At 37.9% G+C, this 17,078-nt stretch overlaps 1 protein-coding gene across 1 annotated transcript in view; it reads right to left on the bottom strand.

The window, feature by feature from the left end:
- rabep1 (rabaptin, RAB GTPase binding effector protein 1) overlaps positions 1-16,647 on the bottom strand; it is a 33,792-nt gene extending 17,145 nt beyond the window's left edge. Inside the window, exons 1-7 of the mRNA XM_074672711.1 lie at positions 16,503-16,647; positions 11,295-11,423; positions 10,014-10,217; positions 8,291-8,451; positions 8,034-8,153; positions 4,543-4,678; positions 1,163-1,341 (exon numbers count right to left, since the gene is read on the bottom strand). Of these exons, the coding sequence (XP_074528812.1) occupies positions 1,163-1,341; positions 4,543-4,678; positions 8,034-8,153; positions 8,291-8,451; positions 10,014-10,217; positions 11,295-11,423; positions 16,503-16,548 (975 nt within the window). The 5' untranslated portion in view covers positions 16,549-16,647. The remainder of the gene's footprint in view (positions 1-1,162; positions 1,342-4,542; positions 4,679-8,033; positions 8,154-8,290; positions 8,452-10,013; positions 10,218-11,294; positions 11,424-16,502) is intronic.
- Between the last annotated feature and the right edge of the window lie 431 nt (positions 16,648-17,078).

The raw sequence follows: 17,078 nt of genomic DNA, 5'->3' as shown, positions 1-17,078 counted from the left end.
ATCTTCAAAAATCTTCAGTCAGATAAAAACCTTCTGTACAGTATTTTCTTCTTGCCTGTTACCTCCTTAGAAAAGAGAGTAGATGAGTTAAAGAGATAAAAAAACACCCAACTACAGGAAAACTGCACTTTAAAAAAGATATTTTTGTGGTTTCACATTAATCTAAATTTAATTTTTGTTATAATTGTCGAATCAATAAGTCGAATCATTGATGTTCAAATCTTTCTTTTTCTTAATATTATTTTTAATTTTAATTCTTTATTTTTTTTTATTCAGTCTTTTATCAGTCTTTTAATTTAAAAGTGAATGAATATACAGGTATATGTATTGACAGTAAATAAATGGATGAAAAAAATAAGATAAAGAAAAATTAAGCTTGTAATTTTTTTTGTGATTTATTCTTTTACGTGCATATATATATATATATATATATATATATATATATATATATATATATATATATATATATATATATATATATATTATTTAATCTTTTAATTAATAAGTGAAAGATATATATATATATATATATATATATATATATATATATATATCTTTCATGGATAAACTCACCTTTGAGTGATTTTTATTTATTTTATTATTAATTTTGTATCTGTATCTTTAAAAAAAAGGAAAATATAAAGAGAAGTTTAAAAAAAAATTTTTTTAAGCATCTAGTTTCATTTTTAAGTTTAAGTTAATTTGTATTTTTTAAACCCTGCTGTGCTTATGATTTATTACATTCCTGTATGACTTTCTTGCTGCTGTAAAGCACATCAAAAATACTCTATAAATAAAATTATTACTCTGATAATTGTTGTGATCACTGTTCAATGATAAAAAGTTGTTCCTCTGCCTCGTCATCCTTCCTCTAACTTCTCGGTGACCTTTTTCCTACACAGTCACACAGCAGCTCGACTTTGAACACTTGGCTCTCGCTAAGAGGCTTACATATCATCTTTGAAAGATGGAAATAAATTATCTGTCAAACCACGAGCTCTGTTTGACAGATCATTTGACAGGAAATGTTTCCCAAAATACTCACAAATTTATAGAACAACATCAAGCATGTCCATGATGAGGAAAAGCGTCTGTAAAGCAGACTCTGTGAGCTCACACACGTGACTAACAGAGGGGCTGGCTGAGCGGGGTTTCTGTGTACCTGGTCTTTCTTCTTCATCTCCTCCACCTGGCGGAGCTGTTCTGACGACAGCACGCTCTCTATCCTCTGCATGTCTCTCATGAGGAGCCGCTGGGACTCCAGGAACTGGTCGTTGGCTCTCTGCCACGTGTGTTTCAGCTGGTTGTGCTGCTGCCGCTCCAACTCCAGCTTGTGGCAAACTGAGACGTCGAAAGGCAACAAGACCCAGGGAGACAGAGAGAGACAGAAAGGTTGTTTACACTTGTTTGGATGTCTAAAAGTTTTGATCTGTGCGTCTTTCCTATGATAACCTCTTGTCTTTTTAGAGGGAGATTTATTCCTCTCCAGCTTCAGCTCTTTAAATCTATTTTTTTTCTTATAAAATACCTTTTCGTCTAATATACCTCAACTGAAATTATGAGAAATGTTTTATTCATAACCCAAATCCTGTTATAACATAGTTCAGTGCACCTGCAGAGCAGCTGACCTGTATTTGACTCCTGTAATAGCCCAGACGTCAGGTCTCATTTTCTACCAGCAGGACTCACATTTTAGAGCTTTTTTATCGTCTCCCCAAGGAAAAACTATTTTCTAAATGGGAAAAAGTCTGAGTGCTCAGTGTGAGCAGTTCATAGCTTTGTCTGGGGCTGTAAAGGTTGGTCTATTAATCTGTGGGATCAAAAGGAGTCAATATCAGACTAGTCTGAAAGGGAAAAAACATGTCAGTCAGTTTTTTAAGCAATGGTTCAGCTTGTTTGGTTTGATGTGAGTAAAAAACTACATTTGAACTGTGCAGGCTGCTTTTATAAAGCTAAAGCTCTGTACGCTGTGCAGAAACTCAACAACTCTCACAGCTGACGTCTTTAAATGACTATATCATGATGTAAATATGTGAGAGAATACTGTAAAATTTTCTTATCTATGTTCAAAAATAAAGAGGCTTGACTCTGGACTTAAAGACAGAGCTCTCAGTTTACTAAATGAAAACTTGTAATTTAATTTGTTCACAACTTTTCCAGCATCTCCTGCGCAAAAAAAATCACTAAACTTACTTTTTTTCCATAGAAGTGCATCATGGGTAATGGAGTCCATTTTAACTAACTTCTACTATCTAGTTTCAATTTGTTTTGGGGGTTCTTTTTGTTGTTGCTGTTGTTTTGTTTTCCCTGGTTTTTATTTTGTTTTTGTAATTTTTTTCTCTATTATTTATTTATTTTTGTTTTTTCATTTGTTCTTTTCCATGTTGATTTTCTTTTCTTTTTTTCTTTTTGTATTATTTTCACATGTTCGAAATAAAGCATTCATTCATTCAAAAAGCTTTAGCTATGAGATTCAAATAAATTTGCTCCTAGAATTAATAACTTAATAGCTTGTACAACTTCCAACATTCTCTATCCATTAGAGTTACAGCCTACATGACAAGGGATGAAACGGTTTTTGAAAAAAATCCAAACTGTTCGGTTTTCCTCACTCGGTTTGGGACGCGTGTGCTTCGTTTGGTTCGTGTTTCTCTTTTTTCTTATTTTACGGCTCAGTTTGAGACTAGTTTGTAGCTTTGATCATAAGAATGTGCTAATCGAGGTGAAGGAGTACAGCAGGACACTTTGAGGGGAAGCGTGTGTGTTGTTTACATGAAGAGTAAGAGGGTGTTTCTGTGGCGTTGAGTCGTTAAATTCAGTGTGAGCTCTGATGACGGCGGTAAGGAAGTGGAGGATAAAACTGCGACTGAGTGTTGCCAACTTGAAGACTTTGTCGCTACATTTAATGACTTTTCAGACCCTCTGGAGAGTTTTTTTAAAAGACGACCATTCTTGTGACTTCTCTGGCATTTGGAGAATCTGAGGTTAAAGCGTGTTTTGATCTCCTCAATGTTCAGCGTGTGTGAGTCCCTCCTCTATCTACAATTGTGTGTCTCATTATGGTCACTTCTGCTGGTCCCCAGCCCAGATAAAGGATGAGGGTTGATATTTAAACAGAAAAAACAAGATTGGACAGAAGAAAGTTAATTTGTAGCTCTAAACATATTTATGATGTTGTGTTTTTCCTGCTTTCTGTCTCTCCCACGTTATTTCTTTGTTACAGAGTCCATGACAGCGTCATTTTTTTACATCATATTCTTAGCAATGATCATACTTACATTTCATAGTTATATTCAATTTCAAGTGCACTTATGCTTCTTTTTTTCCCACTTCTTATACTTGTGATTTCTTACATCTTTAATTTTAAAACTTCTTATTTTGGTATTCTTTGTAATTACTTCTCAAATCTTGTGACTCCTTTTTTTTTATACTACTTTTTTCAACTTTTTGAAGGGGTAGCTGTGACTAAAAAGCAACTTCCCCTCAGGGATTAATAAAGTACTTCTATTTCTAATTCTGATTTAGTGACTTTTAGTGACGTCTGGGACAGCCAATAGTGGCTTTCCTTACTGAAGAGTTGGCGTGTTGAAATTAGCAATGTTTCATTCAGCTTTAATGATGTTTAAAATGGGAAACAGCCTCATTCTTTCAGCTTTTTTATGACTATAAATGACAGAATTGATTAAAAATAATCTGTTAATGGTGGATTATTAGGGTATATGGTGATCTGGGCTGCCCGAAAACCACAAAACCGTGATAAGAACTGAAGCGTGGGTTTTGTGAACCGTTCCATCCCTAGACATGACTAGATTAAAATTATAAAATGATGCTGAAAAGTGTGCGTAAAATTGTTCAGAATGCAGGGTAAGAAATATTTGGGGCTAAAAAATTTGTTTGCAGGTGAAAATGTCTAAATATGAAAAAAATCCTGATAAAATTCAGATCCTGCTCTAAAAACATCCTGACATATGTTCTCCATATCGCCCCCTAATGGAGAACATTTTCATTGGTCAGAGAGGAATTACGTCTTGTTTGCATCTTGATAAAAATATGTTAAGAAATTCTGGACTTAATGAGTAAAATTTGTAAAACCCCAGTCGAAAGATTTTGTGGAAGTCCCATATTCGACTCTTTTTGTTTCACTTTCTGTCTGTCGTTCCTCCTCAGCGTGGTTCTGGTTACTCTGATACAAACACATGGCTCTGCTGTAGGCCTCTCCAAAATTGGGAAGTCGGGGTTTGATCCAAGGTCTCGCTGTCCTCATGCCAGAGTGTCCTCAGGAAAAACACTTTGCTGCTGAATCTCAGCTTCTGTCTCTCAGATTTCAGTAAATGTGAGGATTTGAAAAGTTGTTTTCCCACCCACACTGTAGTCAGGGCTGAAATTTCAGCACATTAAAAGACGACTCTCCTGCTCGAGAGCTGACGCTTAAAGTGAGCAAATTATACCACACACTAACTATAAGAGTGACACAGTAAGATGGAGGATGTGAGATGAGTTCTCTCCTGAGATATTAAAAGATGGAGCTGACGAACTCTGTACCTTCATGAAGCTCTTTACGTAGTTTCTCTGCGTCTTCCTGCAGCACAGACTTCTGCGTGTTCAACACGGCCACGTACATCTCCAGGTCAGTACGACACGACTTCTCCGCCTCCAGAACGTGATTGAGCTCCTTGACCTTTGCAAGAGGAACACAAGTTTAACGTTTTCACAAGAAACGTCTGTATTTCTGCAAAAAGCTTCTCTTCTGTGATGTGAAAAGAAAGATAGAGACAACCTAAAGTTTTATTTGATACTTTTTGCTTCATCTCTTGAGGGAAATGTCTGACTCTTTAGTGGCTAAATGCTCCACTTTCTCTGCTAACTATGTCTCTCTGCTTACAAAACTTTTATCAGTTTTTGCTCTGTGAAAAATGCCGACTTCAGCTGGAAACAGGCTGATGACAGAGCAAAGACAAGAGCAGAGAGAAAACTTAACAGTGGTCTGACAACAAAACCACAGTCCGTCCACAAATCACACTTCATCGCAGTGACTTTTTTAGATCTACTCAGAGTCAAACTATCAACATTTTTAACGCAGCTATAAATGAAGCTGTGGACGGTGGTTTATTAGTTTTTGTTATGACAGAAGTTGAATTGTCAAAAGACACGTGACACCACAACCAGAGCTATTCATAAAAACTACAACTGCTGACACCAAGCAGGCACTTACGCTTGCGTTTGGTGAATATTTCATGACACCAAATCACGTTTAATGCTCTCTAGTTTATACTTTAATGTGCTGCTAACGAGCATCCAGAGTGAACATATTTTCATTTTACTGCTCTGCTCCATAAGACACAACAACCGACAGGAATACACAAAGGTTGGAGCTTTCTCGCAGCTCGTGCAGGGTTAACAAAGTTAAATTTTAAAAGACGTTCAAAGGGCTTTTTTTATGGCTTCAAAGAGCTGAATTTAAAACGTGTTTCACAATCATCGCAGCCAAAGAATGAAAGAAAAACTGAACCAGATCAAAAGGACGGCTGAAGGTTTTACTTGGTTTTTACTACAGAAACAAGTCTTCTTTCCATTTTAATGTTAAAAAGAAAACTGGTCGAGTCCACGTTTTTACCTCTGCTTGATTACAGAGATGTATTGTACATGAATGCTGCTGCTCAGGTCTGCAGATGTTGGACAGTGTGTATCACGGAGCTCTGAGATTCATCACTGTACTTTGTACTCTAAAGTCTGATGGACTTCTTTAAGTTCAAGTTCTTACAAAGCCAAATTCCTGGCAATCTTCCCTAATTATTAATCTTGAAAGAAGCACAACACAACCCGAGATCTCTGAGATGTATAAATAATCATCAGACTGAATTAAAGCTGGAGTGAAAACACTGGAATACAGACTTTCTGAACTTCGATGTTTTTAATTGACTTTCTTACTTATTTGTACTTTAATGAGTCGGTGTGGCTGTTTGCTGTCACTGTGATTCTGCCTTTCTTGTTCAGGTCTCCCTTGAACAGCAGATCTTGTGATCTCAACAAGACTAACCAGGTAAAATAAAAAATAAAATAAAATGAAATAAAAATTAAATAAAATTGAATAAAATAAAATTATTAAATGAAATTTAAATTAAAAAAATAATATAAAAATACAATAAAATTAATCAAAATAAAATAAAACAAAATGAAATAAAATTCAATTCAATTCAATTAAACAAAATAAAATAGAATAGAACAAAATAAAATGAAAAATAAAATTGAATTAAATTAAATTAAATTAAATTTAGAAAATAAAATAAAATTAATCAAAATAAAATAAAACAAAATAAAACAAAATTAAATTAAACAAAATAAAATAGAATAGAATAAAGTAAAATAGAAAATAAAATAAAATAAAATTAAATAAAAAATAAATAAATAAATAGAAATAAAATAAAACAAAGTAAAACCAAATTAAATTAAATTTAATTTAATAATATTTTCACAGAGTGCTTGTATTTCAACATTTAAGTCAGCATTTTAAGAGGTTAACACATATAAAAATATAAATGAAACGTGTTAGCTCATATTTTTTTAATGACTAATTACTTATTTTAAATATAAAAATATTTATTTTTAATACATTAATTCCACTTTCATTCAGAAGACAGGATTTAAGAAATTTAACATTTTAAGTGGCTTTAAAGCTCCGGTGAGGAACTTTTTTTTGTATAGCTATTGGTGCCCTCGTGTGGACACTTTCCTAGGCTTTGCAGTTAATTTCTTGTACATATTGTTAACTAAAAGAAAAAAAACAAACTCTTTTAGCTTTTTATTGGTTAGATGTAATGCTACCGATAAATTTTGGCTGAAAACTGCACAACACTGGTGTTATTTGAGCCTACGCTTACCATTGCCTACCCTGCGTCATTATTTACAGGGGCTAAAAATATGTGTATAAGAAACATGACTTTTATTTCTCATAGTTTTGTTTGCTTTTGGATGGCTTATAAAGGTAAAATATAAAGGTAAGAATTAAGTTTCAGTCTTTTTTATGACCAGTTAAGAAATACTCACAGGAGCTTTAAGTGCCAGAATATTAAGTATTGTGACGACTGAAAATTGCTGTGAGTCGAATTTCATGGAGAATGAGGAAGTGCGACATCTGTTGTTTAGTTTTTCTTAATTTTTTTATCTGTATATGAAAGGGAGTGTAATAGTTATGAGGATACATTTTGAAGTTTTTGTGTGTAACTGTCTTTAAATGACTTTGTACGCTCCTCCCTGGAAAAAAATGAATTTGTAAATAAATATTTCACTTGTATTTTTGTGACCAACATTTTAAATCAAAGCCTCCCTTAAAAATCAAATCTAAGGCGTCTGCTTTTGCTTGCTCGGTCTGTCCATCAAGGGTCCTGATGGAGACCATAGGATCTGAGTTGGAGCTGGTTACTGAAGAGGTGCCAGGTCACTCACTGGGAACTACAGAGGAGTATGGCAGCAAAACCCTGAACTGTACCGTCTGATCCTGAACTGCCCCCTTACTCTGACTTTCCTCTTCATTACTGTGGAATCCTTGCGTGTGTGTGTGTGTGTGTGTGTGTGTGTGTGTGTGTGTGTGTGTGTGTGTGTGTGTGTGTGTGTGTGTGTGTGTGTGTGTGTGATGCTTAATAACAGTGAAAAAAACAAGTTCCCCTCTTGGATGACTAAATTTTGGCTTCTTCTTATAAAATAACTTCCCTTTTTCTTGAGGGTAAGGAAATTAAGGATGTTATCATAACAAAACTAATGACGCAGAATCAAATGAAGCACCAAAAGCTGCTAAAATATTCTTTTTTTTTAAATAAAATTTTCACACCTGAAGCTATATTTGCATTGTAAAAGGTATTTTAAGTTTTGAGTGTCTGAAGCAGCAGAAAGGCTTTTCCACCTTTAATACAATAAACCTTCACAAATTTGATTTATTCAGACAGTGCAGCTGCCATGCCTGGTCAACATCACGCCCCGTTAACATCATTTTATCTGCTCCTTTCCTCCTCTGAATCATTGATTCACTGCTGACTAACCTTCGAGGCCTCCAGCTCCTTCACTCTGTCCTCCGCTGTGGTCAGCTTCGCCTTAAGGGCGGCGATCTCCTGCTCCATGGGCATCACCACCGAGCGCAGCTTCTCTGCATCCTCCTGAGCCTGAGAGGAGATTTTAATTCACTCATAAATAAAAAAGAAATTATGCAATTATTACAAACTTACAAACTGGATTTCTGATTTGTTTTCAGGTTTGGAGCCTGTTTTTAAATCAAAGCCAGGCTGAAAACGTAGCCTACTTTCTTCATCTCGTTCTCCAGATTCTCCTCCTCCTGGCCTTCAGAGAGGCGTCGTCTCAGCTCTCCAAGTTCCCTCTCCACTGCCTCCCTGTACTGGTTCCACTGGGCTCTCTCTTGCTCCAGGCGCTGGTGGAACTGGACCTCGTACTCACACACAGTTTCTATAGGGACAAGGCAGAAAGAGGCACATTACTTCTTGCACCAGTGATGTTATCTCTGTTTTTCCAGGGTCTTTAATGAACGTGTCAGCAATCTGTGCTGCATCATCAGTTTCTAACAGATCTACCAGTGCTTTACAGCAGCCAGCTCCTTCCTACACTGAGATGAAATGATTTCAAATAATTTTTAGATTTTGTTTTTGAATAAAAAGTAAAATGCTTGGTTACTTGAATTTATCATCAGTGTGTCACTTTTCTTTAGCGTTAATATTAACTCAAAAAAGTTCTGGTGGATGCTCTGCGGGTGTTTCTCAGTGCAGTGATCCTGATGCTGCAGAGACAATGAGAGTGTCTCTCCTTCAGGTGAAGCATGGAGCACACAGAGCTTTAAATTGATTGATAGTTTAATTCTGTGAACACACCAGAGTCAGCAGATGAGTCAAGAGTCTAATGTTGATAAATGACATCCACAAGTCCTGCACAGTCAGTTCAGGATCATACAGGTAAAGCTAGGACAACACCACCCTCCTTTTGTTAACTTTAAAGGTCCCATATTGTGCAAAAATCACTTTATCAAGTCTTTTAGGGAAACTTGTGGGTCTTTGGTTTTCCTCCCAGCCCACAAAATGTAATATTTAATGACAAAACCTGTACTTAGTAGTGCTTGTGAATGTAAAATCCTGACCTAAAACGAGCTGTTTGGATTTTGCCGACGTCAGCGATTCCCTTTTTTGACCAATCAGGAGCAAATCTGACCCGATTGGTCCACCGGAGCAGACACCCCCGAAACCCCAGAGAGAAATCTCTCCAGCAGCGGGGAGGAGAATGCCAAAGTTGAAGAGCCATCACTGCTCTGTTTTTGGCTGTAAACAGACACATAGTTCCATGCTCAAGCTTTCCATCCCAGAATAAGACAGACTAAGTGTCTAGAGTTCATTTATCAGGAAATGTTCCAGCTACACTCAGTAAAACTGTGCATGTGTGTGCTAGTCACTTCACGGCCGACTGCTTTTCCAACTTTGGACAGAACAACAGAGGGCTAGCCAATAGACTGGTCCTGAATCCAGGCGCATTACCAACCATCCACCAACAAACCTGGGACCCTGGAAATGTGAGTATTTTAAATGCTGTGTGCTGTGGAGCAGATGGAAGAGCTTTTCCTCAGTGTCCCCCCTGTCTCTGTGTTAGCTTCAGGATGCTAACTTTAGCTGCAGTGAGCCTGCTGTTTTAGCCTGTAATGTTACGGTAAACGAGCTTCTCTGTTTTCTAAACATTGTGCACTCGGAGCTCGTGGCGCCGCTCTCAGTGACGTGGAAGAGCGGGGCGGTATCAGTGGTAGCTCATTTACATATGAAGGCCACGCCCACTAAATCAGAGCGTTCTGAACAGAGGGGCTATGAGAGCCTGGAAACAATGCTGCTGTGCTTGATTTATTGGCTTTTTGGACCAAAACATGTTACTACCATTTCATGAAGACATCAATGATCCATATTAAACTGTAGAAAAGGAGCAGAATATGGGACCTTTAAACTTCTAACTTTGAACATCATCATTGCTGTGTTTACCTTTCATGATGGCCTGCAGAGAGGCCACCTCCTCCTGCCACTGGCTGCGGACCTGGTCGATGGCTTCCTGTTTGGTGTTTTCGGACACGGTGGCCACGGCTTTGATGGTCTCCATCTCCGCCTGAGCCTGGGACAGCTGGTTCTGGACGGAGCTCAGCTCAGCCTGGGCGCCCTCCATGGCCAGGGTCTGCCTCTTGAGCTCCTCTGTGGGGACAAAGGGTCAATGATGACATGAACAGGGGCGAAAATGTGCAGGAAGAAGAAGGCGGACTAACAGGAATCATTGTAGCTGCTGTTTCATAATGTTTTCTATTTTTAAATAAAATTTTACAATTCTTACTTTTCTGGGATCTCAGGAAGGCATTTTTACACTACTTTAAATTTTGATTTATTTACTGATTTAAAGGGACAGTGCAAAGAAACATGAAGGATCAGTTTTACTCATAAGTGGACTAGCAATTTCCCCTCAGAGATTAATAAAGTATTTCTGATTTCTAAATTTTTTTGGGGACTTGAAGTAGTGCTGTCAGGTGATCAAACAAATTAATCTTATTAATTACAGGATTTTTAATTAATTAATCAAATTAATCGCATTTTAATCTCATATCTGCTGAAGGTCCCCAAATAAAGTATTTAAATTCTAGGACATTACAAGATTGAAGTGCATGACTAATCAAATGAAAACACAAAGAAGAGAAGATTTGTTAAATCCACATTTTTTCTCAATTCAATCGCAACCGTTTACTGCGTCTATAGAAGTATATTGTGGTTTTTCAGCGCTGGGAGGTGGGGTCTGGGAGAGCTTGTCAATCAAAATCCTGCTCGTGAACTACTGTGGGTGAGAGCAGTGTGCTCTTTGGATGAGAGCTCAGCATGGATATGAGGAGAAGATGTGAGATGACAGAGACATATCGAAACGCTGCAAGTCAGAAAAGTTCAGGCAGCTCACGCTCAAACTGAGGATGTGTCGCGGTAGTTCAGAGAGAAAGAGCGGAGCCATTGTGAGGAAAGACGACAGAGATCATGGAGAAGAATCAAAGGATGGAGTGACGAGATGAACGTGATCAAAAAAAGTATGTTTTGTCTGTTTTTTTGGATCAAAAACAGGAAGAGAGACATAAAAGAAGAGAGTCCACCCCTCTTAGGTAGTTTTGGTGCTTACATAGTCAGAGAAAACAAGATTATTTGGGTCTTGAAAGATTTTTACTTTAAGCTTTCATTGCATCCAGCATGAGTTAAAATCACATTAGCAAAAAGAGATGCACATGATGGGATCCTCACCTTCCTTGGACATGTAGAGCTCCTTAAATTTGGCTCTTTTCTGGTTGAACTCGGCCTCCAGCTGCTGCTTGAGTCTGATGAACTCGGCCCTTTCCTGCTCCAGAGCGGCCACTCGCTGCTGCAGCACCTCTGCGGGACGGGGAGCAAATACACAGAACACATGAGACCACAATCAATCACTCAAACGGTATGATACAAAAACCTCATATCTAAAAAAATCAGGCTGTAAAAATACAACTTTGACTCACTGTATCGCCTCGGTTGAACTTTGAGAAAATAACAGGAGCAGTCAGTTTATAAAATCTAATCATATGAAATAAGAAAAATACATCGCTCTGTTGCTCTTTCCCTCAGACAGGAGCAGAGAGGAAAACATCAATAGAGCGTTAGGCATAATGGCTTTTAGTTCTTTGGAGATAAGAACATAAATAAGAGGGATCTAAGCCAAGAAAAGCTTTGTAGATCAGACTGAGCCTCTGTGTACATTCAAAAAGAGCCAGTCAGCATGTAAGGCCAGTGACAAACCTCAAAGAAAAGTGATTACCAGTGTTCAAAGCTCTCATATATGCAGCACATCATCAAGCAGCGGTCAAAAGGTTAGAGATACAAGTCGTCCTCTGGCTCTGTGGGAGAAGAAGGACCTCGCCTGGCTTCATCCTGAGTTTGGAGACTGAACTGTTTAAACTGGCTCCAGATCAATGAGAAAATCCATGAGCTTAGAGCTTGTAACTGGATCTGAAGGTGTTTCTTTGGGAGAGAAGATTTAAAACCAATGTAATGTTCAGCAGACTGAATATTATTTCCATGTTCTGTCTCACTGGTCGCAGAGAAAAGTGTTAAAGTGAATTAAAGGGTCGTCTCATGCTCGTCTCATTCTGAGTTATTAAATTAGTTATGGTTATTGATTGTTACAATAATAATATTCTGTATTTTCCACCAGAGTTTTCTTTATTTAATTATCTAAATTTGACTCCACTACTTTTTTTTTTTATTTCTTGAACTGAACCTGTTTTCTTGCCCCTGATCACAGGCAGCTCAAACAGTCGTTATTTTTCCTTTCAGGGTTGATTTGTTGGAATAATTTTTGAGACATGAGAATGTAAATTGTTCTGTAATTCACAGGACAAAAGGGAGGATTAGAGTCACCTCTGCAGAAATTACTGTTTCATAATTCAGTCTTTAATCAAACACTTTGCCTCGAGACTCTTTGCAGGAGTAGCTGACCCCCCAACAGGTTGGGAACCACAGAGTCAGACTCTGCAGAGATAGATCCAGTTTTCCCCCTGTCAAAAGGGGGTGAATCCACCAATGTAAATAACTACAGACCAATTTCTAAATTACATATTTTAGCAAAAATGTTTGATGTCAGTGATCAGTTAAAGGATTTTTTAGAGTCAAATAATATTTTATCATCTTTTCAATCTGCTTTTAGAAAACAGCACAGCACTGTTATAGCTGGTCTTTAAGTTTGAAATGATTTTATTGAGGCTCTGGACAGTAAAAAATATTGTGTTGCTCTTTTTATCGATTTGTCTGACACAGTAGACCACAGACTGTTGATGTACACCTTAAAAAACATTGGCATCTCAGAGTCAGCCTCTCATTGGTTCAGAGATTATCTAACAAACAGAACACAGTGTGTGCAGGTGGCTGGATCCACCTCTGCTGTTCTGGATGTTACCAAAGGGGTGCCCCAGGGCTCAGTCCTGGGACCCATTTTATTTTCAATTTACATCAACAGTCTGTGTGCTCATGTGTCAAATGTATTTTACCACTTTTATGCAGATGACACCATTATTTATTGCTGTTCATTCTCACTCACTCGGGCTTTTGAGTTTTTACAAGCTGCTTTTAATGTTGTTAAAACTAAGCTCATGGTCTTCTCTAACTCAAGTGAGTTGCAAGTAGATATTCCAACTCTTGTAACTCAACAGGGAAGTCCTATAGAGCTGGTCTCTAATTTTAAGTATTTGGGGTTTCTTTTGGACCGTGAGCTTTCTTTTAGGGATCACATAGCAGGCTTGGTCACCAAACTCAGGGTGAAACTCAGGTTCTTATACCAAAACCAATCCTGTTTTTCACTTAGAGCTCGTAAACTGCTTGTGTCTGCCACATTTCTTCCTTTAATTGATTATAGTGATGTGTTGTATATGGGGGCTTCACTGAAATGTCTTCAGTCCATAAATACTGTTTATCACAGCGCCTTAAGGTTTGTCACAGATGATGGTCGCCTCACGCATCATTGTGACTTATACATTAAATCTGGTTTGCCTTCTTTAAGTGCGCGGAGGTACACGCACTGGAGAACTTCAGAGAACTACAAGCCGCTACTCCTTAAAGTCGTGTCGTGTGACATTGTCTACCTCTCTGTTCCTTGTGTCAGAACTGAGTTTGGGAAGAGAGCATTTAGATTTGCTGCCCTCACAGCCTGGAACTCTTTACAATCTGAGCTGAAGCTCTCAGAGCTTGTTTCACTTGGAGCTTTTCGATCCATGCTGATGGACAAACAGCGTGAGACCAGCGAACGGTGCGTGTGTTTATGAATTGTTATTTTTGTTGAAAGCTCTGCGTTTAACTTAAAACACCTTGCACTCACAAAAGTATGTATATCTTAAGTTGTTGTATTTTGTCTCTTTTAATGTTTTTGTCATGACGTGTGCTGCTGACCTCTTGGCCAGGTCACCCTTGTGAAAGAGATCTTGATCTCAATGAGTTTTCATTTGGTTAAATAAAGGTTTAAAAAAAAAATTACTAGTGGGACCCCTTCTCCTGCCATAACACCAACAAATCAGCCCTTCCTGACAGAAACAAGAAGTCTGGTTCTGCTTTTTATGTAGTTTCATGAGGTGAAGTTTCTTGTGATCAAAGCTTTGAAGACAGAAATTGATTGACAGAATGACGGATGATGACAACTAAACAACATCACGTGCAGCAATTCTCCAAACCTGTTCTTCCATCAAACCAGCAGCCTGTAATTTTAATACCCTTGTGATATTTGAGCACAGTCTTGACCTCAGAAGACTCAACACTCATCAAACAATGCCATTCATAATCATCACTTAGAGATTTTCTCAACAAATATTCAAGGTTGAGATGGAAAACGTATATTTTTGTCACTTTGAGTGATGCGCAGCTTTCAGTTGTGTCATTTCCTCCGAGCTTATGATAAGAGTCACAGGTTTTTCCGACATCCAGTCGTGCTTGGATCGTGCTTATTTTCCTTTCTTATTTAAAACCAGCGGAGCGAGCAGGGAGATAATGATATCTCAGACTGAGGAACGGAAACATTTGCACACCAGCAGCAGCAGCAGCAGCTCCCCGCTGTCATGTGATAGCTGAACACACTACAGCAGAAATTCCATCAGCACATCAGCTTAACTTAAATACACGTGGGTTTCTTGGAGATTTTTGGCTTTAATCCCATCAGGAGCACCGTTAAATAACCTTCTTTAACACAGCTAAGCTTTTTTCTGTTGTTTTACAACATATATTACAAAGACTCTTACAGTGACGACTTCTCTTCCTCTGCTTATTCTGTCTCTTTGTTGAGACATCTGCAAATTTTACATGAATCAACACTGGAAAAAACCCAGTTCAATTTAAACGATCGGGACCAATCAAGGCTTAAGAGCAAAAACTGTTTGAGTTAAAAGGAAAAAAAGATTTTTGCAACTTCTAGAATTTGCACGAGGACAAATTGAATGAAAATGCTAGAAAAGACACTGAAATTACAGCCTCATAGCTTATACCACAAGAAAGCAGAACAAAGAAAAACAGTCACTCTAAAATTGCAAAAAATAAAACCCTTAAATTTTCAGTTTTTTTATGAAATGAAATACAAACCAGACAGTCTTTGTTTATATTATTCAACTTAGAAGGTTGGAGCAAGTTAACTCGTTATTTATGACCACATGATATGATATTATATAGTGATGGATTGGGCCTCTTCTGATTATCATGCAAATAGACAATGAACATGTTTTATTATCCCTCAAGCTGACTCATGCACATTAATTTCAAAAAGGCTTTCTTCTCTATTTATGTCTGTCATAAGAAAGTCACAGGTAAATCACATCAGGGGTAAAATTGCAGTCTGAAAACTTAATCTTACTTTGGTCCCAATAAAGCATGCAGTGGGGTGAGATCTTTGCAGCTGAAGCAATGAATGAAATGTTAGATTTCAGCATGCAAAGTGAACATCTGCTGACATAATTATGATTGCAACATGCATAAAAAATCATGCAGTTGTGGTTGGAATTGCAGGGTGCAGCACCCAAAATTATCCACAACAAAGATGATATCATAAATCGTAAATTAAGTGATATCATTTACTGAGAGACATGTTGATAGAAAATTATATCTGATCAAAGAAGACAACAAAACATGACTGATGTTATTAGTGTCACCTCCAGGAGTTATAAAGAATGGAGGAAGGGGCTTGTTGTTCTAAGTAAAATACGCTTTTGGGGGTGACCAGCAAGAAGGTAAGTGAGAGCATGCATGTCAACTTCAAAAGTCCACATCTGCTATGATAACTATACTGCAAATCCAGAAAATAGCAGTTTATATTGACTAACCAGACACTATTAACTCTAATGCAGTATATAATTCATGAAGACTAGTTTCACGCCCACACTAAGCCAGGGTATCTATTCCCCGCAAGACCTCTGGATGGTCCTCGGACCCCTGTTTGAGAACCAGAGGTAAAACCTCCTCCAGGATCAACCTCCTGTATGATGGTCCAGCCCCCGACTGTTGCAGGCCACACACAGCACATTGTAGAGGGCTGATAAGGTCCATATGACCCACGTTAAAGAATGACAAGGCTGGGTCAGGCTTAGAGAGGCCAGTGCTGACCTTTAGATCAATTTAGTAACATCAGCTGAAGCTACGAGCTAAGCAGCTAGTCTGTCATAAAAGCTAAAGAGACAGCAACGTTAGCTTGGTTACACTAGGATGTAACAGCATTACACTTCTTTTCAGCATTTACAAAGACTCAGAGGCTTCACACACATGGTTTCACGCAGATATTCACCAGTGCACGAACTGCGTAGTGTGAAATGCTCAATATAAGCCAGTGACAGCAGTGACACGTCGCCCTGATGATGCTAACTAGCTAATGTTGTCAAGGATGCAGAGGCCGCTGGTTTCGGAGCTCCCAGCCCTTAACGGTCCCTCCACGAAACCCCACGAACGAGAGAAATTTACCGTCATGCTGGGACGACAGCGGGGGTCCCGGGGCCTGCTCGGCCATGGTTTCCTGAGGGGGGCTTGAGGCTATAACCAGGAGAGTGGGATAAGCGCTAGGAGTGTCCAAGAAAACAGGCTAACATCACAACTAGTGTTAAGCGCGCGACAGGAGAAAAACTGCTTCCGGTTAATCTCCAAAATACAAAAGATATGTCGCTGCCCTGCGATCTCGATCCTTTACCAGGGTACGCAGTAATAGAAACGTATTTAAAGAGCACTACATAGATATGAATATTAATGATTACTGTCGAGTCACGGCCAATGGTAACAGCATTCCAATGCAAATTATCAAAACTATACTGTTTATGCTTTTATTTTGAAGGCAATTGAATATTTCCTGCCAGGGCTTGAAAAAGCTCAACGTCTTTACAATTCCGGTGTCACCTTTCAAAATAAAAAAAAAATTACAAAAAAATATACAAATTTTCTCTTAAAAGGACAATTCTAATAAAGTTCTTCTACTTAATAGTAAAAAAGTAGTTTAATAGTAATAATGATAATGATAATAATAATAATAATAACAGCAACAATAAT

This window comes from Halichoeres trimaculatus, unplaced genomic scaffold (genome assembly GCF_033239565.1).
Source record: "Halichoeres trimaculatus isolate MK-OKI-2021-1 unplaced genomic scaffold, fHalTri1.1 fHalTri1_scaffold_6, whole genome shotgun sequence".
Lineage (NCBI taxonomy): Eukaryota > Metazoa > Chordata > Actinopteri > Labriformes > Labridae > Halichoeres > Halichoeres trimaculatus.
Note: the sequence above shows the minus strand (reverse complement) of the source record. Positions and strands in the feature narration are given on the sequence as shown.